Source organism: Mustela lutreola, chromosome 9 (assembly GCF_030435805.1).
Source record: "Mustela lutreola isolate mMusLut2 chromosome 9, mMusLut2.pri, whole genome shotgun sequence".
Taxonomy (NCBI): domain Eukaryota; kingdom Metazoa; phylum Chordata; class Mammalia; order Carnivora; family Mustelidae; genus Mustela; species Mustela lutreola.
The window spans coordinates 7,860,918-7,882,807 of NC_081298.1; the positions used below are offsets into that span (position 1 = coordinate 7,860,918).

Genomic DNA, 21,890 nt, shown 5'->3' on the forward strand with positions numbered 1-21,890 from the left:
AACTGCAAAACCTTACAGAACGTGTTTTCCCAGCTCTGGCCATGGCCCGTGGTTACCGGGGAAGGGAATCAGCAACCCAGGTCAACCCGAGCAGGTACGGGGGGTGGGGGTGGGGGGGCCTGGCCAGGATGCTTGGAGTGCCAGGCAGGCCTTAGTGCGGGAGAAGTCAGGTGCTGGGTTCTGATTGGAGAGGTGAGAACAGCGCCTGCAGCCAGGAAGAGAACCTGCTTCTGTGGGAGGATCCCTGGGGAGGAGGGCCTCACCCAGACGACTGTTTGCCCTGCTCTGTGTGTTCAGCCGGCAGGCTCCGGAGGAGGAAGCAAAGGGCAGGGAGCCGGGCCCAGCTGCCTGCCTAGCTCTGGGCTGCACCAGCTGGAGACAAGGCACCCTGAGCAGGAGCAGCTCCGGGGGACTCCAGGGGACTGCAGACACTCCCGCCAGGGGCTCGACAGGTAACAGCTTCCAGATTAGGCTTGTTTGTGGTCAGCGGTGATATCTAGACGCCAGGCATCCGAGGATTGAGTTCAATCCCAGCTCTGCCACTGATTGACTGTGTGGCCTTGGGTGTGTGTGAGCCTCAGTTTTGCCGTCTGTGAAATGGATCCAAAGATAGTCGTACCAAATGGGTCATAGAAAGATTGTATGGCCACGTAGGTGGTGTCAGGTGTGAAGCAACAGAAAAAGCTCCAGTTTGCTTGGAACGATGGAGAGCCATTTCCAGTGTAAGACCTGGGGTAAGAAATCAGCAGACAAAGGGGTGTGCTATGGGATTTGGGGACCATTGTCAGGACAAGAGTCCCCCTAGGAAAGCTGACTCTGAGTCTCTGCCAAGGGGCATGGTCTAAGGATGTGGAGGAGAAGGGAAGAAGGACTCCTTGTGTGAATCTGGTTCTTTACATCAATTGTCTTATTTAACATTCAAAGCCGTCCTTCGAGGCGGGTGCTGGGTTCAAATCCCAGCGGCAGGACTCCAGAAGTTGGCATTGCCCTCTGAAACTCCCTCCTGCCTTGAAGCACCGAGGTGATGAGAGGGTGGGTGTCTGCGGCCAGATGTCTCGGGCTGGTGGGCGTCCTGGGGCAGGTTACTCCTCCTCCCTGGGCTTCCTGTCCTCGAGTGTTGAGATCCAAGCAGACACTGTGCACTGATCAATGCTGGCTTTTGTTTTTATTGTCATCATCACCTCTGCCTGACAATTCGGGAGAGGAGGCAGGGCCAGTGGGGAGAACTTCCAGGTCTCCCTGGTTTCCCAGAATGGAGCTGAGACCTGGTCCATTTGGGATTCGAGTGAAGGGAGTGAGGCACGCACGGGTGTGCAGAATTTAAGAGACACCAAGAAACTCAGTCATCCAGATAAACTATATATATATTTTGGGGGAGTAGGGGCAGAAAGAGAGGGAGAAAGAATCTTAAGCAGGAACCTGACACAGGGCTCCATCTCACCACCCTGAGATCATGACCGGAGCTGAAATCAATAATTGATTGGATGCTTAACCAACTGAGCCACCCGGGTGCCCCAAGATAAATTATATTTTAAAGCAATATTTAAAAAATAAAAATAAAAAATAAAATTAATGCCAAAACATCCACAAGGAACAAAATAACGGGTTAAGTAAAGACAGGTTCCGTAACAGCATTACTGTGTTTTTTTGTGTGCTGTGTTAAATGCTGTGTTAGAAATGCTGTGTTAAATGCTTTGTCTCGATGGCTTGAGTTTTCCGGCTCCCCCTTAAATTTTGCACAGGGGGTAAGTGCCTGATGCACCCACCATCCACGGCGGTGGGGTGGGGGTGCTGCTGAGACACCGCTGGCTTCAGGCCTGGGGTGTATCTGTCCTGCTTTGCCCCTAAAGTAGCCAAGAGAGGAGTGTGCTAAAGTCGTTTTCTATTTAGGGGGGCGTAAGAGATGCAAGGCCAAGTCCCCAGGCCTGGAGAATTCTTTTCAGGTTTCTGAACTCGGGAACGGTTGGTTGTCTTTTTACCAAGAAGTCCTGTGCTTCTGGAGAGCCAACGGCCCGTCGGGACCCATCCTGGCCGGTCTCCTCCGTCCTGCTGGGGGGACACATGCTGACGGTCGCACTGTTGGCAGCTCCCCTTACCGTCGCCCAGCACTGGGAATAGTTATGGATATGACAGCCTGACGCACCGGAGCCAGGATCGACCCCTGCTCTGCCTCCTTAGGGCTTTCTGATCTGGGGCGGGGTAGGCGGAGGAGGTGGGAGTTACTCTTGTTTATACACTTAATCACCAACGTCCATTAAAGAAGGCAGGACCAGCCCTGCACCTGTCCTCGCCGGGTGTGCGCTCTGGAGGCGACGGGAATGCCTCCCTGTGCCTCAGTTTCCTTATCTGTGTAGTGGTGGAACCATGGGGTGCTCTAAGGAAAAACGGAGACAATGAAAGTAAAGTTCCTGGCCCCAGGGCCAGGACTAGGATGAAGCAAGCAAGGCACTGGAGGGCAAAATCCAGGGCTGGGGAAGGGGACGCTCATTTCCAAGTGTGGATTGTGCACTTGGAAAGAGAATGGCTGCTTGCATTCCGTACCTGGGGGCCTCTCTGGCCCCGCCTGGCTCGGAGGGAGCCTTCAGATAATGCTACCTGCTGCACGATTAGCTGGAAGACGCTTGGTGACACGAAGAGTAAGAGAGTAAGCTCTAAGTCTTCTAGGCACATCCACCATTTATAAGCGCATAACCTGAGTGTTCCCATAGCAAGATATCAACTACCGAGTGTTCCTGAAACACCCCATGTGATTCTGATAAGGAGACCTCTTCTCCGGGGCCCACATGGTCCATTCTACGGCACAGGACTTGGGGAGCACGGCAAAGGATGGATTTCAGTCCTCATGTGCCCCCTTGTGCAGGAGGCAACCTGTACCACTGTACGTTGGAGACCCTCAGAGAGTCTACCGCTCCCAGCATTGTGCTGGGGAACGCAAGGAGACGCAGGGTCATGGGACCTGGCAGAGCAGGTTTGGTCTCTTTACTCATTTGATCTTGCCTTTGGAGTCGGGGGACAGAGAGCTTGCTCTGCTGGGTGCGCCAGATGGCTCTGTTGGCACGGCCCTCAACTGGGTGGTGGGGAGGACCCACGGCTTGCCTACATTCCATGGCGTTGATCTAAGGTGTTTCTGCTTACTTGGTGACTAATCCTGTCACCACTGTTTGAGAACCTCCCCTTCCCACTGGACAGTCCTTTAGCTCCTTGCTGGAAGGCAGCTTTCAGAAATGCTTTCTCCGGGGCAGCTTGTCCCGTGTTTAGGGTTGACTCTGTTCTCATTGCAAGGAGGTGACCTAAACACCAACCACTTGTGTGAAAGAGGAGGGGAGGAGTTCGAGGACCCCTTCCAGGCTGACTAATTCGCCCGGGGAACACACCACAGAGCTAATGGGATCATAACATTCGTAAGAGAAATAAATAGCATTAGGAAGGACTAACGTTTTCTCACCTGACTACTGCCAAGCCTTTGTGCTAAATTTTTGCCCAAAGATTGCTGATGACCCTTCAGTTGTGCATCCCTCCTCAAGTGTGCACTGACTGTAGATCAGACCACACTCCTTGACTGGGTGTGATTTTCATTTCTTATTACACAGACAGCTATGCAACTTTTGTATTCTACAGTGTATCACATTACATAGAAACATTTAATAAAATAAGAGCATAGCATACATGGCAGAGGACACAGTAGACTGTAAGAAGGAAAAAGTGAAGAGTTTGAGCTGCAGAAACAGGCTGCCAAGGGCTAAAGCCTAAGTTACCCAGTTACCGGCAGATAACCTGTATTCGTCAGCTTGTGCCGTTGTAACAAAAACACCGTAGGCTTGGTGACTTAAACAACAGATACGTATTTTCTGACAGCTCTGGAAGCCGGAAGTCCCTGATGAAGGTCGTGGCAGACTCTGATCCTGGTGGGGCCTCTTTTCCTGCCTCTCTCGCTCTGCTGTCCTCTCGCTGCGGCCTCACATGGCAGAGAATGAGCGAGCTCTCTCGGTGTCCCCTCTTCCAAAGACGCTAATCCTCTGAGATCGAGGCCCCACCCGGCTAACCTCCTCTAACCTTACTGACTTCCTTAGGGAAGTTAGCGACAGGTAGGGCTTCACCATGCGAATCTGGAGGGAGAAGCAGGTCAGTCCATAGCACAATCTTAGGCGAGGAGCGTCGGCTTCCTGCAGCAGGTGTGGCGTCTGTAAGACGGGACAATATAAATGCGTGCCTCGTGGGGCTCTTGGGAGGACGTGATACACCCATATAAGACAGCACTCGGGGCAGGGTCCAGCACAGAGAGCGGGCACTGCAGAGATACGAGCTATTATGATTCTGAAGGCACAGCACATTTGATGGGGTCCCTGTTATAATGGCTAATCGTCAGTCCTTCGCTGCTGTATGTGAACCAACCGCGGGACTAAACACGGTGTGGACTGCCCTCTGGCTATCTTCACATGCGAGCGGTGAGGATGGACCTGCTGCCACCCCTCACCCCTCACCTCCACCCCTCACCCCTATAGAATGGGGGCCGAAGCTATGCCCACAGCTGGTGTGAGTCAGGACAGAGGGCTACTCTGTTTCACCCCCAGGGACTAGACCCCCAGCAGCTCCTCAGAAACGTAGGTCACTAGGGGACACTGGGCCGTAAGTGCGAGGAGAAAACTACCAAGTCCAGCCCCGAGAGCCAGATCCCTCGACTTCCACGCTGGTCACATTTGGGGGCAGGTCATTCTCTGCTGGGGCTGTCCTGTGCCCTGCACGATGGTCAGCAGCGTCTCTGGTCTCTGCTCCCTGGGCACCAGCAGCAGCCCCCTGGCCCTGAGTTGTGACCCTCAGAAATGTCTCCTGGAGGGCAATAAGGTCCTTGTTTGGAAGAGTGGGGCTGGCAGCCACGGTGCCCTGCACACCCATTCTCAGGGAAGGGCGGCTGGAGGCCCAGGTTCTCCAGCATTTGCAGGCTGACAGCACAAAGGACCACAAAGATGGCCCTGGCAAGACTGGGGGGGGCGTTTCAGATGCCTGAGCGGATGGTGATTATGGGGCCCGAAGACAGAGGCCCTTCCTCCATCTAAGAATCCGTGTTCTGTGTGTCAGGTTAGGCAACATCTGGGGGAGACTCCCTGGCCCAGGGGAAGCTTCGGCACTCCGAAGTGTCTAAAACAGCGGCCCTGGCTGTCACAGAGATCACTTGGAGATCTTGAAAACGTCCTGGTGCCACGGGCTCCAGCCTGGAAAATCTGAGGGATCAGGTCCAGCTGGGGCCCGGGCACGGGGATTTAAGTCCACCCCTCCTGTGTCTCCTGCACCCACTGATTGTGGCCTCAAGGACACAGCAGAGGTGAAGAACTAAAAGGACTTTCTATCCCAACGACCCCTCGCAAAGACTGACCCCACGTTCTCAAAATGCTAAGGGCTCCAACATGAGTCCAATTTCAAAAACAAAACGCCCCACCATATGGCCTGGCTGGTGTTTAATGTCAGAATAAGTCATTAAAAACAAAACAACTCACACCACTGGTTCACGAAAGGGCATTACCTTCAAATGTGTTTTTGTTTTTTTCCCTTTTTTGTTTTTTTGTTTTGTTTTGTTTTCCAAATAAAAACTGGTTCTTTCACATGAATACAGCTTTCTTGATGAAAAAACTCCTGATCTGATTAATTTTTCACATTTGTTGGACACCAGAGAAAACCCCAGCCCAGAAAGGAATTGCTGTCCGAACCATCTTGAGCCTCAGTTTTGCTATCCATTAAGTGGGGGTAAAGAGGCCTCGCCTCCCAGAGTCCTTGAGCGGGGTTATAGGGAGCTCAGCGCATCCTACTTTCCTCGTGGTGGTGGGGGGAGGGAGGGTGTGCTTTCCTGGTTTTTGCATGAAAGTCCTGTGCCCCCGGACACCTTCTTTCCCAGGACGTCCTGGACGGACGCTCACCATCATGGTACTCTCTGTGTGTGCCTGAGTATGAGACTGCCCTGTGCCTTTACGAAAAATACAGATCCAGGGCTCCAACCCGACTTTTTGGTGAGAGAATGTTGAGAATCAGAGGTGGTGCCGGTTCCTTAGCTGAATCCCACGATCAGGGAGCTTTGAGGGAAGCTGCCTGCAGATCCGCGTGGATGTAATGGTGATAACTGTAACCATGGCTTCCACGGGCGCGGCGCCCACGGTGAGCCACGCTGTCTTCCCCACACCTCGCATAGAATAACTCATTCAATTCTTGCAACAACCTCTTAAGGTGAGTCCTAATGTCATCCCCATTTTTAAAAAGAATTTTTTAAAGATTTTATTTATTTGAGAGAGAGAGAGAACGTAAGTGGGGAGGAGAAGGAGGGGCAGAGGAAGAAGCAGACCCTCCACTTAGCAGGAAGCCCGATGCTGGGGGTTCATCCCAGAACCCTAAGATCATACCCTGAACTGAAGGCAGACGCTTGAGAGACTGAGCCACCCAGGTACCCCTGATATCCCCATTTTACAGAAGAGGAAGCTGAGGCCCATCGAGCCTCAGTAACTTGCCCTGGATCACTCCCATCCTTATCCTATGTGCTACGTGGCTCTTTACCTAGAGCGTTCAGCACTGGGCTGGCACAGGGCTGGCTCTCCCTACACATCAGATGTGATTATCATGATTGTTTTATTAGCTGTACTATCTTTTTTTTTTTTTTTCCAAGATGTATCGATTGATTGATTTGAGAGAGGGTGAACAGAAGGAACACAAGCAGGGGGAGTGGGAGAGGGAGAAGCAGGCTCTCCGCTGAGCAGGGAGCCCCAGGCTGGTCTTGATCCCGGACCCTGGATCATGACCCGAGCTGAAGGCAGAGGTTTAACCCACTGAGCCACCCAGGCACCCCTAGCTGTTCTATCTTTAGGGCAGGGGAGGACTTGCCATGCTTGAGCCAGCTTTTAACAGAAGGCGTGATCGCTAAATGTGAACTTGTTCCCCTTGCCCTCCCAAAAGTCTGACCCCGCCTTGGAGACGAACTGTGTTCATTTCTGCTGCTACTGACGATGGCCAATAGGTGGCAGGAACCTTTGGTGTTTGTCCCTGGAAATCCTCTTTACAAAAACTGAAGGAAGAGCGGGAACAATTTGACAACACCTGTGTTGTGACTGTGGGTGGGAAGCAGTATCATCCGAACCCAGGTTCTCTTTCTGCAAAAGACGGCGAACGCACTGTCCTTCTTTCCATCCACCTGGCCCTGAATTTGCGAAGAGCCTGCTTCAAATGCTACTTCAAATGCGCCACTATCAGGAAAAGGGAGCCCCAGCTCCTTGGGAGGAAACATTCTCCTGCCTACTCACATCATGACCTCAGACATTTTGTGCAAGTGGCCCCCAGATTGGACTGAATCTGCATTGAATAAGAACTTGAAAAATTTGCCAACCCCTTGGTGTCTCATTTGTAATTTTGTTAAAAGCTGGGCTCAGGTGGTGACATAATCTGCGTGTCTATCCTTGTGCGTGGCTTTGGTCAAGGCATCTCACCCACTGACCTCAGTTTCCTTGTCCGTAAAATCGGAATAATGGTTTGCTGCAAGGAGTCGACAAGTTTATTATAAGTAAAGCCCTTTGAATAGCTGCTCAACACATGGTAATCACTCACCAATTTTGTTGTTGTTGTTCCTATTTTGTCGTGCCTGTAGTTGTTAGAGGTGTCATCTTAATTTTTATACACAGCAGGTTCAAATCCTGGTCAGTCTAACTACCGCCAACACTTTGTCTCTCAGCTCCCTGAAACCCTTTCTTTGCAAACTAGGTTTATATCACTCAGAGTGATCTCCAGCAGCGATTGATAAACATTCTGGAAAAGGCTAGATAGTGAATATCGTAGGCTTTATAGACCGTGTAATCTCTGCTGGGACTATGCAACTCTGCCTTTGTGGCGTGAAAGCAGCCCCCTGTTGACAAGACGCGAATTGAGTGGGCGTGGCTGTCTCCGGATAGAATCCAGGGATAGGTACGGAAATTTGGAGTGCGTGTAAACTTCCTGTGTCACAATCCGTGGTTCTTCCTCTGATTTTTTTCCAACCTTTTATAAATATACAGCCTGTTCTTAGCTCTCCGGCCACACTGAACTAGGCAGTGGACTGGATTTGGCCCACAGCTGTTGCTCACTCACCCCAGTCTTGAGGATTCAATGTGATGTGCATGGTGTCCCGTTTATATGGAAGTGGTGGTCTCTTGTAACTACGCATGGCGTGGATTTTGTAAGTAGGAAGCCTTGCAAATTCACTAAAGTCCTGTATGTGTTAGCAGGTGCTCAGATATTGTTATCGATCAAATCCCCCCAAGAGAGTATTTCGTGAGACCTATAACCCTGTTTTGGCCTCTGAAGTTTCCGATAACTCAGTGTGTCTATTACGAGGGCATGAAACCTCATACCCTGTGGGCCAGAACTCCATGGGAGTCCTTAGAGATGCATGGATGGCTTTCAACCAGAAATCAAAAGTGCTGGCTTGTATTATGAAAGCTCCCAGAGCTGAAGAGTCCGGCCGTTCCCCAAACATACATTATTTGTATGTGTGAAAAAGAAACTTTTAGGTCTCAAGGCAGCAGGTCTCTGGGATGTCTGAAAGCGCCCTACTTCTGAGACCAGGCATCCTCTGGGTCAAACCCTCACTCTGCATTTCCTGGATGTCTCTCCTGGGTGAGTTTTGGGAACCTAATTCCCTCCTCTCAAAGGGGAGGTAGTAATAGGCAGAACATTCCAGGGATCAGGAGCCCAAGCAGCCTGTTTGAATCTTGCCTCTGCCATCACTACGGGGATGACCTTTGGAAAGTGATTCGGCCTCAGCTTCCTCATATCTAGAACGAGGTGATGGCAACACCCGTTTCACAGGGGTGCTGTGGGACTCAGGAAACCGACTCCGGGAGCGTGCTTGGGGACTCAGTGCTGGGACTGAGGACGTGCTACATAATTGTTGACTTTGATCATTATTATTAAAACAAGGCTCTCGAGAGGCTCAGTAATGATGTGGGCACATGCCTAGCTGTGGGAGGGGGGTAGGGTAAGCTATCGATGATTACCCCCTCCTCCCACCACTAACGGATCATTAGACCTGATGAATGGAAACGCCGCATTGAGAACAGAAGAACCAACGGCAGGGAAAGAGACAGTCGCGGCCTCATGATGCTCACAGCGTATCGGGGAAGGGACACAGAAGCTAAATGTTCTGTTTTGCCTTCCCAGTCTGGATTCATTGTTCCTTCAACCCAGATCCATCCACCCTACCTACCTACTCCTAGCCCGGCCCCTGTTATATCACGGATTTACTTAGGCTCATTGCATGAAATCCTTGTGTTTGGTTTAACTAGCACTTAGATATCACTTATACCGAGCCGGATGTTGTTCTTACCGCTTTCCTTACCACACTACCACAAGCATTCATCACTGAGCCCGTGTAGCAGGCCTGTGAGGCACAGAGAGCCTCATTAACTTGCGCAAAGACACACAGCAAGGATAAGCAGAGGGAGGGGTCAAGGCCAGGTTGTCTTGCCCAGGCTCTGTGCTCCTAACCACTGTACCATGCTGAGGTGAACTATCAAAAATGGCCTTAGCCAATGGACTTACTACCTACCCACCAGACTTTATTGCCAACCCACCACACTTTAGCTCTATATTTAATTATAAATATATCATTACAAGTACCTCTAAGTGCTATGAGAAACAAAAGCAAACAAACAAAAAGCCAGCGCCACGAGGAGTTTTAACAAGGGGTCTTTAGTTGGACAATCAGAGAATACTAAAAATTATAAATATTATTTTAATTATCTACCTTCTAACATTTCCTTGATACGATAGCTGTGCTGGGCTAAAAGAGAAAAAAAAAGTTACCTATACTGAATATGTTTTTCATGATGAAAACGATTTCCTCCCAGCAGCTGAAAACTGGGCTTGCATTGGACTTAAACTTTACTGAATACAGGAGTCCCAAACCTTTCCTCATCCCCCAAAATAAATAGGAGCAATTGAGTTAACTTGGGCTTGCGGTCATACACCCACAGTAACCGGCCTGTTCCCGACACTTAGCTTCATAGTCAGGAATAAGATTCTTGTTTTAATTCTTCCCTGTCTTTCTCCCTTTTTCTCCGTTGCAGGAACAATGGGTAACCAAATGAGTGTCCCGCAAAGAGCTGAAGACCAAGAGAACGAACAGGAGGCAGAAGCTAACAAGGTAGTGTAGTTAGGGTCACGGGGTCATTCGCGACTGACCAGCAGCTAGATTTGGGGGTGACCGCAGAGTGAATGGCCTGTTCGGTGCTCATCACACAGACATTACTGACGATGAGCTGCTGTTCCCAGGGATTCCTCTGTTGTAGTCAAAGCTCCAGCATCCATCCAGGAGCTTGTTAAAGATGCAGGCTCCAAGGCCTCGCCTAAGACTTCCCGAATCCCAAATTACAAGGCTGGGAGTCTATGCAACCTGCGTCTTCAAGGACCTCCCAGGTGCGTCGTATGGGGCCAGTTTGGTCCCGACCACCAGGTGGTTCTCAGCTATGGGTGACTTTGCCTGCCATCCCCCACCCCACCTTCCCCGCTCCACCAGGGGCACGTGGCAGTGTCTGGAGACATTCTGGATTGTCACACCTCAGAGCTCCTGATCTAGCGGGTAGAGTCCAGAGATGCTGCTAAGCAGTGCACAGGGCAGCCCCCAGAACAGGGCATGATCTGGCCCCCAGCATCAGTGGTGCTGAGGATGGGAAACCCCAGGTTCGGGCCAGCAGCTCACAGCCTCGGCTCCACATCGGGATCCCTGGCCGGAGTAGCACCATAGACCAGTTAGACCAGAATGAGCATGGCAGTGAGGCCAGGCAGCAGCGTCTTCAGTGCAGCGGGTGGGGGGTTCTACCGGTTTTCGAACGCTTCTAGGAGACTGCGCTGGAGGGCTGAGGCCGGGGACACCCCAGCGCCGCTCCTTAGATCTCCTACCACCAAGCTGCGAGAGCCTACACTTCTGCAATCCATTCCATTAAAGACTGGGAGCCCCGTCCGTGATCATGGAAGCCCCCGTAGGAGGTTTACAACCACCTATGAACTAATATCGACCGTATCAATGGAGAATTCCTGCCCAGAATAGAAGGCTGGGTTTGAAGAAATGGGCTCAAAACTCCAGTGCCTGCAGAGTGGGTGTCCAGCCTGAGTGCTGAGTCCATCGTCTGGGAAGCTTTGCAGACAGACTCCCACTGCCTGGTCCCACCTGGGACGCAACAGAGATGCAGCCTGGAGGGTGGGGTGGCTCGGGCTTCAGCAGTCCCTCAAGCTCCCAAGTGACTCCTCATCTTGGAGCCTCTGGCCTCCGGGGGCTTTTTGGGGGGCAGTGACAGAAGGGAGGGAAGCGGGCAGCAGTTACCTTCGGGGGACCGGAGACCAAGGGTCCATGGGCAAATGGTGGGCTCTGGATGACAGAAACCAACCAGATGTTCCCAGTCGGGTTTGTCATCAGCGGTTGGAAAACAGGGTTCACGAACTCTCCTGCTTTTTAAACACCGGCAATTGATTCCCAAAGACTTGAAAATAAAAACTCTGTGAGCCAAAGAAATCAAATTGGCACACCCAGGACTGCCCCAAAGGGGATGCGGGTCATGAGCTCGGGACCAAACAGTCGCACAGGTTAGAAGAGTCCTTGTCGTGATTTCTTGGGAGGGTTAATGGTAGATGCAAGAACGCAGGCTTATTTGAAACCCTTAAGACCATTATAAAAACCTAAAAAGAAGAAAATCTTTCTGTGTCCCTCCCACAAGGCTCCCGCCTTCAGAAGTGCCATCAGACTGTGGTTTTCTCTCTGGGCGTTTATTCACAGATACTACCCTACCGATGCTATTCACAAAATACGACATGGTGTGCAGAGTACTTAGCACATAATCAATATCCAATTAGTGTCAGCTATTGGTGGTATCATTTAGATGGCCTTGTTACTAAAATAGCATTATGTAACAGACGTTTTCTCTCTGGAACATTTTTCTTTCTGTGTGAATATGTACATACGTACATACGCGCATATATATATATATATATATATATATATATATATATGCATGCTTCTTAAATTTCTGCAGCAAATGTCAAGAATAGAAACAATCAGGGCAGGAAATTGGAACAAAGGTTCCAGCAGTGAGGAGGGAGGGGGAGGGTGTGGAGCAGAAGGAAAGCCACGGTGAACTTCCTGTATTTGACAAGTTTGTTGACTAAGGGCTGAGCTGAGGACAACGCCGTGTTTTCGGGAGGGTGGCATGTGGTTAACCTGCCGGGACTCGGGGATTGGCGTGTCCAATTCTCTCTCCCCACTGATGAGGCGAGCGTCCCTGTCAGCGGGGCGTCTCACTGTGCCATGGGGTCCATCCTGCCTGTGTTCGTGGGGCTCCCTGAGATGAATGGTTTCCTCAGTTCCCTGAGGCATGATGGGAAGCTGGGTAGTTTCCAGAAACACAGCCTTTACGTTTAATTTGGTGATGTACCCTGTGGCCTTGAGGTTCTTCCCTGAGTTCTGATTTTCCCCAAACACCTGACTACGAACTGCCGCATATTCTGTTGCAGGGAGCGCCCGAGTGTGAGTGTGGTCCAAACGGGACGCCGGTGATGATATCGACCTGTGACATTCCATGCTATGACGAAGGTCAGTGCCACGCTGGGGAAGTGGGCTGCTCCTCGGGGGGTGGGGAAGGGTCTGCCGATCCCGTGTATGGTGAAAAGAGACCGCAAGGCTCGAAGCCACGGGCTCGCTTTGAAAACGTTAGTGTTAGTGTCCTGGGGCCACTGGGACAGTGTCACAGACGGGACGGCTTACACAGCAGAAATGTGTTGTCTCACAGTGCTGGAGGCCACAGGTCTTTTCTTTGGACTATATTCAGCTGTATTAAAAAGGAAAACCACAGACACAGAAGTGAAGGTACAGACCATGAGCCAGTGGGGCAGTGGGTAGGTAGGAGAGAAAAGCACCTTCGGGCTCTTCTGAGCATCGCAAGCAGGAACCTGTTCTTTGCCTCTGTCCGAGCTCCCAGGAGGTGTTCCATGGCTTCCAGATGCTGTCCTCTCTGTGCACGTCTGTCTGCGTGTCGCATGCCCCTTCTATAAGGACATAGTCATATTGGGTTGGTGTCCATCCTAACTGACCTCATCCTAACGTGGTCATTGGCAAAGACCCTGTTTCCAAATTAAGTCACAGGCACTGGGGGTTACATTTCAACTCTGAGCAGCACCCGTTGCTTCTGAGTTGTAACCGCCGGAAGACGGCGAGATCTCCAGCAGGTAAGACAAAAGCAAAAGAGTGAAACACTAAGAGGTTGGCATTTGGAGTTGGACAGACTGAGGTTAAAGTCCCTGCTCTGTGGGGTGCCTGGGTGGCTCAGGCGGTTAAGCGTCTGCCTTCTGCTAAGGTCATGATCTCAGGGTCTGGGATGGAGCCACATGCCGGGCTCCCTGCTCACACAATTCCCGAGAGGATTAAAGGAGCCTGTCTATCAAACATCTACACATTACCCAGCACTCAGGAACTCCACAGAAACTGGTGAAGTAGACAAGGAAACAGAATCTTCCCTACACAAGGCCAGTTTTAAAATGGGATGATACTCTTATCTATTTCATTTTGTCCTGCATTAGAAGACTATAAATTCAGTGCATCAAAAGTGGCTAAGTTCTACTTTGCAGAGGACATGTATATAAACTTCTATAAGAAGAAGAAGTGGTCAGGGGTAACTCTGGAATCCACCTGCTGGCTTTCCACCTACCAGCTGTGTGTCCTTAAACAAGTTACTTAAGCTCTCTGGACCTCAGTCTCCTTGTCTGTAAAGTGGGATAACAATAGTGCCTACAACAGAAGTATCAGATTTTTTTAAAAAGATTTTATTTATTTATTTGACAGAGAGAGATCACAAGTAGGCAGAGAGAGAGAGAGAGAAAGAGGGGAAGAAGCAGGCTCCCCACCGAGCAGAGAGCCCAATGCGGGGCTCAATCCCAGGACCCTGGGATATGACCTGAGCCTAAGGCAGAGGTTTTAACCCACTGAACCACCCAGGCACCCCATTAAGTATCAGATTTAATAAAACATCTATTTCAGTGCCTGCCATATAGTAAGTGCTCCATGTATCAGCTGTCATTATTCTTTTATGATTACAGATGCTGTCATTTGCATGTAAGTTTCTGGGTTTCAGTTTCTTCTTCTGAGCAATGAGGAAATGAGTCCTATTATTGGTTCTAGAGGTTTTAGAACACCCTAATGTTAGGGGAAAACTCCTTTCTTTACACTCTACTACACACACCACACTGGACACCAAATGTGTGGGCTTTCCATACCAAGCAATTCTGTGATGCTTCTGGGTGTCCTCCATCTCAATGGAGTTCTGACTCTGTCGACCTACAGGTAACATCAGCCCCCACAGGCTGAAGCCTCAGTCCCTGAAGACTGCTTCCCGCTTTTACACACGCGGTGGGTGCTCTGCTTACTTGCACAAATCAGAGATCCCAGGAGCCCCACTCTGGTTCAGTCATTTGCTAGAATGGCTCACAGACCTTGGGAGAACAGCTGACTTACTAAATGGCCAGTTCATTATAAAAGGACACAACTCAGCCACAGCCAGAGGGAAGGGAGGCATAGGGCAATGTAGGAGGGCTTCTTGGTGGTGGGGGTGGGGGGGCAAGTGGATACCAAGCTTCCATGGCCCAGCCTGGCACCCCACCGTCCCTGCAGCCAGCTCTCTGAACCCTGTACTGTAGGGGTTTTTGTGCATGCTCTATTACACAGGCATGATTGATTAAGTCATTGGCCATCGGTGATGGAACTCAATATCCAGCCACTCTCGCTTCCCCAGAGATGGGGGATGGGGCTGAAAGTTCCAACCCTCTAATCACAAGCCTGGTTCCCCTGGCAACCTGGGCCCCTATCCTTAGGGGCTTTCCAAAGTCACCTCATTAACATAAACTCCGAGGTAGTTAAAAGGGGCTGGCTTGTTATGAATAACAAAAGACGTCTTCATGGCTCTTATCATTTATATGATAAGTTTTAGGCAGCCTGTGCCAGGAATGGGAACGAAGACCAAATAGGTATTTCTTTTCTATATCACAGTATCATTCCTGAGGAGTTTATTAATAGCTTAGATGGCAGGGCCCTTCCCATAGGTTCTACCTACAATAAGCTAAGGTGGGGAGCCTTCTGGAGGATTCTGACACACTGCCGGGACTGGCAATCACTGGACGAGAAAAGGCCCCAAGTTTTCCTCCCTTTAAACCCTGTGGGTCAAACTTACATTTGAGGTACACCAAATGGGTGTATTTACAGCAGCAGCCTTTGATGATGGGGTAAAAGCTGGCCATTGAGATGCACAGGCTTTGAAATGAGAATCATACCATTTATATAATTTACAAACTGTAGATGTTTGTTCTCAGGAAATTGAGAGGTATTGAGAATGTAATATGCCTCTTTCTCTATCATAATTATACGATAATTCCCCTATTTGTAGGATAGGGCACAAGGGCAAGGAGTGTGTAGGAAGAACAAAAGCACGGAGGGGTGGGAATTGAGAAAGGTCCCTCCTGTCTCCCTCCCTTGATCCCTCTCGCCTGCCTTTTCTACATCTATATAGATATATCTATATACATATATACACACACACACATACACACAGACACAATTAATAAATTATATATATATGGAAGGAATTCCTAAACGGAGGAAAACAGGTTACAGGAAAACAGGACGACAGTCTGGAATAGCATATTGCTGTTTGAATACCGAGGCATGACAAGGGAAGCAGAGAATTGCATTTTGGTGAGTCATGGGTTCCCTGCATTTAGCTCTAGTCCCCCACAGCCTTGCTTTCAACTTATCTGGCACCCGCTGGAGAATCTGTAAAGAGTTTAGATTAATCCTCTGAGGTCAGAATTCTGCCTGTCATTCACTGACAACTTGAGTCCTATGCAACTCGTTTCGGAGTGATTATCCCATTTAATGAGGAAGGCAGCCTATTATTACCATCTTGCTGTTTTTTTCCCAGATTATTAACTAAGTTATAATATCCAATGCAGTTTTTAAGGGGATATAAAAGTAGGATTCTTTGGGCTTTTTTTGATTCTTTTGGCAGAAGTCTCTGGCCAAATCTTTTGATACACATCTGTGTCCGTCTCTGGTGGGGTATATATACACATATGCCCATAGAGAAAAGTCACCAGAGAAAGAGAGAAGTGGGATTCTGGATGACTGTGTTCCTTCTTTTTATCTACATTTTCCCTATGACGATTCAACAGTTCATCACCCTGCAGGAACGTTTCCTGGGGGGACTTATTAAGAAGCAGGGATAGCAGTAGGAAGGAAGGGTAAGAAGCCAGGATGCGGGATTCGAACTATGGCTCTGTCCTGTGAGCTTCTGGAAGTTTCTGGGCCTCTGTCCTTTCATTTGCAAAATGGGAACAATATTCATTCCTGGTAGAACTAAACTTCTAAGATCATCATGAGGCTGAAATGAGTTGATACATGTGGAATACTTAGAAGAGTGCCTGGTAGGTGGTAAACACATGGAGAAAGTTCCTTGTGCTGGCTTGGATTTAATGTTGATGCTCATAAAGGCTGTCCTTACAGTTTGACGTTCACTGGATTATCTCTAGCATAATTTTTATCTCCGGGTGGGTCCAATGTACTCTCAAGGGACCTTCTAAGGGGGAACCTGGGGAGAAGAGAGGGATAGAAGCAGATATCACAGAAGGAGAGACAGATGAGAAGATTTTGCAGTGCTGGCCTTGACAGGAAGGAGGGGACCCTGAGCCAAGGAACGTAGGGGTCCCCTCCAAGCTGTAAAGAGCAAAGGAGAGATGTTCCTCTAGAGTTTCCAGAAGCTGATGCATTTTCGATGTCTGACCTTCAGAACCGTAGGATAATATATTTGTGTTATTCTGAGTCACCACAAATGGGGCAATTTGCTATAGCAGCAATAGAAAACCAGTGTGAGTGCACTCATACTTAGGAATCTAATGGACCTGGGCTGAGGTCCCAGCTCTGCCACCCAACAGCTGTGGAACCTTGGCGAAGAATCAATCTGTGTTCCCAGAGAGTCATCTATAAATTGGGAGTAATAATAATATTAGCTTTGGTGGGAGGTGTAGAACAGTGGCTGGCACAGAGTAAATGGGTTGAAATACAGGAGACAAGCAAACTAGACGGAGAGCCTGATGAGCTGCCTGTCCTTCATCTCTGGCTTTCCCCGTCATGTCCTCCCACCATCTGAGACTTTCCCACTTGTGTATTTATGCCTAGAACCTCACTGATCTTTGGAGAAATAAAAATGCCTGATTTTCTCCTTCTGTGACTCCTTTCTATCAAATCTATGACATTAGTTCTCACTCTAAAAAAACCAAAACAAAAACAAAACCACCGTTCAGTTCTCAATGCCGTTGGATGGCAGAGACTAACGCAGGCTATATTGACCAGAACACAGCATTTTCCAGAAACAGGAGACTGTCTCTGCTTCACCTGGATACAAAGTTTCTAAAATATAAACAGCTCAGGGGCACCTGGGTGGCTCAGTGGGTTAAGCCTCTGCTTTCCGCTCAGGTCATGGTCCCAGGGTCCTGAGGTGGAGCCTCCCGGAGGGCTCTCTGCTGGGCAGGGAGCCTGCTTCCCCCCTCCCCTGATTTTCTGTCTGCCTACTTGTGATCTCTCTCTCTTTGTGAAATAAATAAATAAAATCTTTAAAAATATATATATATATACATACACACATATATATGTGTATGTGTGCGCATATATATATATATATATATATATATATAGGCTTCCCTTTCTGTTCCTAGTCAATTGTTTCCAAAAAGAAGAATTGCCTAATTTTGCTTTAAAAACAAATAAAATCCGTGGAATCATTTTATGGGGCTGAAAATTCGTACTTGAGCCACCTGTCCCTGCCCATGCGCTGACATAAAGAGAACAGAAGCATATGCCAATAGTGACCCTTGGGCGAAGTGCAATGGGAGCCCCAGTACCAAAAATCAGAGCTACCCGAGAGGTGAGAATGTGGGCCCAACGTCCCCACGTCCCCATGGGAAGCGACCGACAAGCAGGAAGAGGAAGGCCAACATGCGCCACCACTTTCCGCCCTTCCCCCCTTGGATTGGGACAGAATGGGAGCTCTTTCCCAGAAGGCCCTGCGCTCCAGCAGGCATCCTCTTCATCTCATTGGCCAGGACGAGGTCACGTGTCCACACCAAGGCGCAGGGGATGCCAGGACCGCCCCCATCTCCCCTCAGCGAGCGGAGAACGGCGCGCTGGGGTGGAATGGCCGCTGGGGGGACCGTCCGCGGCGCCTGCCCAGCGTCGGTCTCGTAGAATCACAGCTCGGGTCTTTCAAAAGCGGTAAGGGGGTCGAGCTCACTCCCAGACATTCCTTTTCCCTCCGGTCCCATAGCCTTGCCGTGTGACCTCTCACCCCACAAGCTCTGGGCTCAGCTGTGGCCCTGAAACCCTGCGCCACGCCGCCTCCGCGCGGACCCTTGCCTGTCTCCTTCCCCAGCGTCGCCCGGTCCCGCCTCTCCGTGCGTGGCCGCGACTTCCGAAAACTGGCGCCCCCGGGTGACCCCACGCTCTTGCCCCTCCGCCCCCCGGCAGGTGTGCGCTGGGAAGGCTGATCCTTAGTGCTTTTTTTCTCACCAAGAACTCCAGGGGAGAATTTCTGTTGCATAAAGTCATCCTGTGACACTATTACGGTAGACGGTCTCCAGGTGGGCACATCCCTTCCTCCCCGCCCCCCAAATAATCCATGTTTCCCCATTGTGGTCTTCCCATGGGTTCCCATGGAATCCTGGCCGACCTCCATAACCCCTGATACGGAGTGGGAAGGATGACACAGGAATTCCAAGGCCAAGCCTTCGGGAGCCCCGTAGGCTCTGCCTTTGTCTCTTGCGGCCCTAGCTTCGGCCTCAGCTAACCACGGGGTCCGCCCGAGTGCTCTGAGCCCGCCCTGCTGGTCCCACCGAGAAGCCCGGTGACAAGAAAGAGAGGAATGCCCAGCTCGTCCCCACATGTCCATTCAGCCCAGGCCAGGACAGACCCCTGGGCTACGCAAGCGTGTACTTCCCTCCAGCTCAACGGGTACAGCGTGTAATTCATTGTTATTGGACAGCCACAGACTATCTTTTTTTTTTTTTTTTTTAAGATTTTTTATGTATTCATTTGACAGAGAAATCAAAGTAGATGGAGAGGCAGGCAGAGAGAGAGAGGGAAGCAAGCTCCCTGCTGAGCAGAGAGCCCGATGCGGGACTCGATCCCAGGACCCTGAGACCATGACCCGAGCCGAAGGCAGTGGCTTAACCCACTGAGCCACCCAGGCGCCCCAGCCACAGACTGTCTTAAGGTGTGGATGCGTTAGCCTTCGTGCAGCCATGACGCAGAGGGTGGGCATTCATTTTTCTGTTTTTCTTTCCCTCCATTCCAAACAACATTGCAGTGAACCTCTTGCACAACCGTTTTATCCTTCGCATTTTATTTATTTATTTTTAAAGATTTTATTTATTTATTTGACAGACAGAGATCATAAGTAGGCAGAGAGGCAGGCAGAGAGAGAGGGGGAAGCATGCTCCCTGCTGAGCTGAGAGCTCGATGTGGGGCTCGATCCCAGGACCCTGGAATCATAACCTGAGCCGAAGGCAGAGGCTTTAACCCACTGAGCCACCCAGGCGCCCCTATCCTTCGCATTTTTAGATAGTATCTTCCAGAATGGGGGGGGGGGGGTGCTCTACTACGTATGGCCGGAGTGAGCACTTCTAGGTGAACTGCTTGGATCTGCCGCCTCCCTTCACCTTTTCACAGCTGTGTGAGCTCAAACAAGAGACTCCACTTCCCCACCTCTTGGTGTTAGGAAGAGAAAATAAGATCATGCTTGCAAATCCCTTCACTTGGTGCCTGAAACGATAAAAGATGCGCATTACAACGATGTCTGTTCCTGGAAATAGGGGTGGTGCCTAATTTTTAATCCACATTAGAATCACTGGGAGGATTTTTTTTTTAATCTCATTACCAGACCCTACTTAGAATCAGTAAATCAGAAGCTCTAGTGGGTAAGACCCAGGCAGAAATCTTTTGTTCAGGTTTCCCTGGGTACTAGTATTTTGAAAGCAACTCGTGTTCAGCCATGGTTGGGAACCACCGGGAGGGCACTCACACAGAAAATCCTTTATTCACATTTTTTTTTTTTTCAAAAATAAAACATTGGCATTTCTCTTTTAAATTCTTCCAGAACTTTTTGGTCCCTACCCTGGCTGACACCCTGGGCACAGCATTCTGTTCTAGGGTGCATAGAGTCGGATTTCCAGCAGCTTCTGTTGAGTAAAATGCAACTTGTTCTTTACCTCTCTGGACTGAGAAGAAGCCTGGACACCATATTCTGCTCAGCACGTGCAGACATCCGACATGGTTTCAGGAGCATGAGTGATATATTAACTTGTCCCTCTCTGAGGGAGGCCAGGAGAGCCCAAGAGAGACCCAGGGAAAGCATGACAAACAGCAAAAAGAGAAACAGGATGGTCATGGGGCCGCTGCACATTATTTCATTTTTCTTCCCCAGGGTGCATTTAACCAGATCATGAAACACCGTAACTGGCTTCCATTACAGTTCTAATCCTACAGCAGACTTTTCAAAAGACCTTCTCTTCATATCCTTTTACCACACTGCCCCAAAATAATAAATCAGGGAGACCAAGGAAATGGTAAGCTGCCCTAAACATTTCTGAGTTTAACAATTAAAACGGCAGATCAGTGGGTGAGATGTGCTCTGTGCAGAGAAGACCTCAGAGGCCATGTGTTTCTGAGAACGAGAGGACTGGAAACTCAAGCAGAGTCCGGCCCCATTCATAGGCGCAAAAGCTGCGATGTAGAGCCTGTTCTCAGCTCTGAGCCCAGAGACCCTGCCAAAACCCCCAGCGGATAATCAGCTATTTCCATGAAAGCCCCACTTGAGAATTTTCAGATGACATTTCCCAATTCAAAACAAAACAAAAAACCCTAAACATTGTGCTGGACGAACACCATGCCGGCCCGTTCAGCAGATCTTATAGTTGCCCACTTCTGGTAATGTAAAATTATTCTCCCTACTTTTCATTTCTCAACAAAATAACGTTAAATAAAAAATCATCATCACCTTCAGGTGATCCCAGCTTGAAGCAAGTAAAATTATTCTCCCTACTTTTCATTTCTCAACAAAAATAACGTTAAATAAAAAATCATTATCACCTTTAGGTGATCCCAGCTTGAAGCAAGTAAACCTTTAGCTAATTAAGTCTAACAGTTTGCTTGCTTGGTTTCTGAATCCACCAGGCCCCCTTGACAATGCACTCCGGTATATGTTGTCACCAGGAAGGGACCTCGTGGTAAGAGGTCCCCAATGGTTGTGTCCCCTTTTGAAGTCACCTATATGCTTCATTCATGAGCTCTTTTTAAAATGACCTCTGAGGAATACATCATCTCCAGGTGACTTAAAAAGTTGGGGGGTCCAAGTTTGCTGAGCAGAGGGTCAGACTGTGGAATATGGAGACGCCCCCCAGGGCATGCCCTCACTCCAGGATGCAGGGCCCTCTCGGCCTGGTGAAGCCTCCATCACAGGAACCGGCTCATTAGTCACAGTCCCCACTGTCACTGCCCAGCCTGGCCCAGGCTAAGTGGAAATAGGCCAGCTATCCCTTGGGTCAGCCTTAAGTCCCATTCTAGACCTCTCCTTTCACAAGATGGGCATGTGATAATTTATTTAACCGAACCCCTATCGATAAGTTTCTAGTCTTTTCTCAGGGGTACAGTGGCCCAGCAAATAGCGTGTATCTGTTCTGTGTCTTTGTGACTCAGAGCAATTATATTTATAGGATGATATTCTATTATTAGAAATTAGAGTTCACAGGGCTTGTGAACTTTTAAATTTTGGTATATATCACTAAATTCCTCTCCCCAGAGA

General features: G+C 49.5%; 1 protein-coding gene across 10 annotated transcripts in view; it reads left to right on the top strand.

Moving 5' to 3' along the window:
- The first annotated feature begins 256 nt into the window (after positions 1–256).
- The window catches only part of BCAS1 (brain enriched myelin associated protein 1), a 92,262-nt gene continuing 70,628 nt past the window's right edge, over positions 257–21,890 (top strand). For 4 of the 10 annotated variants that reach the window (XM_059133043.1, XM_059133045.1, XM_059133044.1 and 1 more), the window contains exons 1-3: positions 270–452; positions 10,074–10,150; positions 12,511–12,589. In XM_059133043.1, coding sequence (XP_058989026.1) covers positions 10,079–10,150; positions 12,511–12,589 — 151 coding nt within the window. In that variant the 5' untranslated portion in view covers positions 270–452; positions 10,074–10,078. Of the gene's footprint in view, positions 453–10,073; positions 10,151–12,510; positions 12,590–21,890 lie in introns of all 10 variants that reach the window. The other 6 variants (XM_059133047.1, XM_059133048.1, XM_059133050.1 and 3 more) reach the window with 3 other exon arrangements.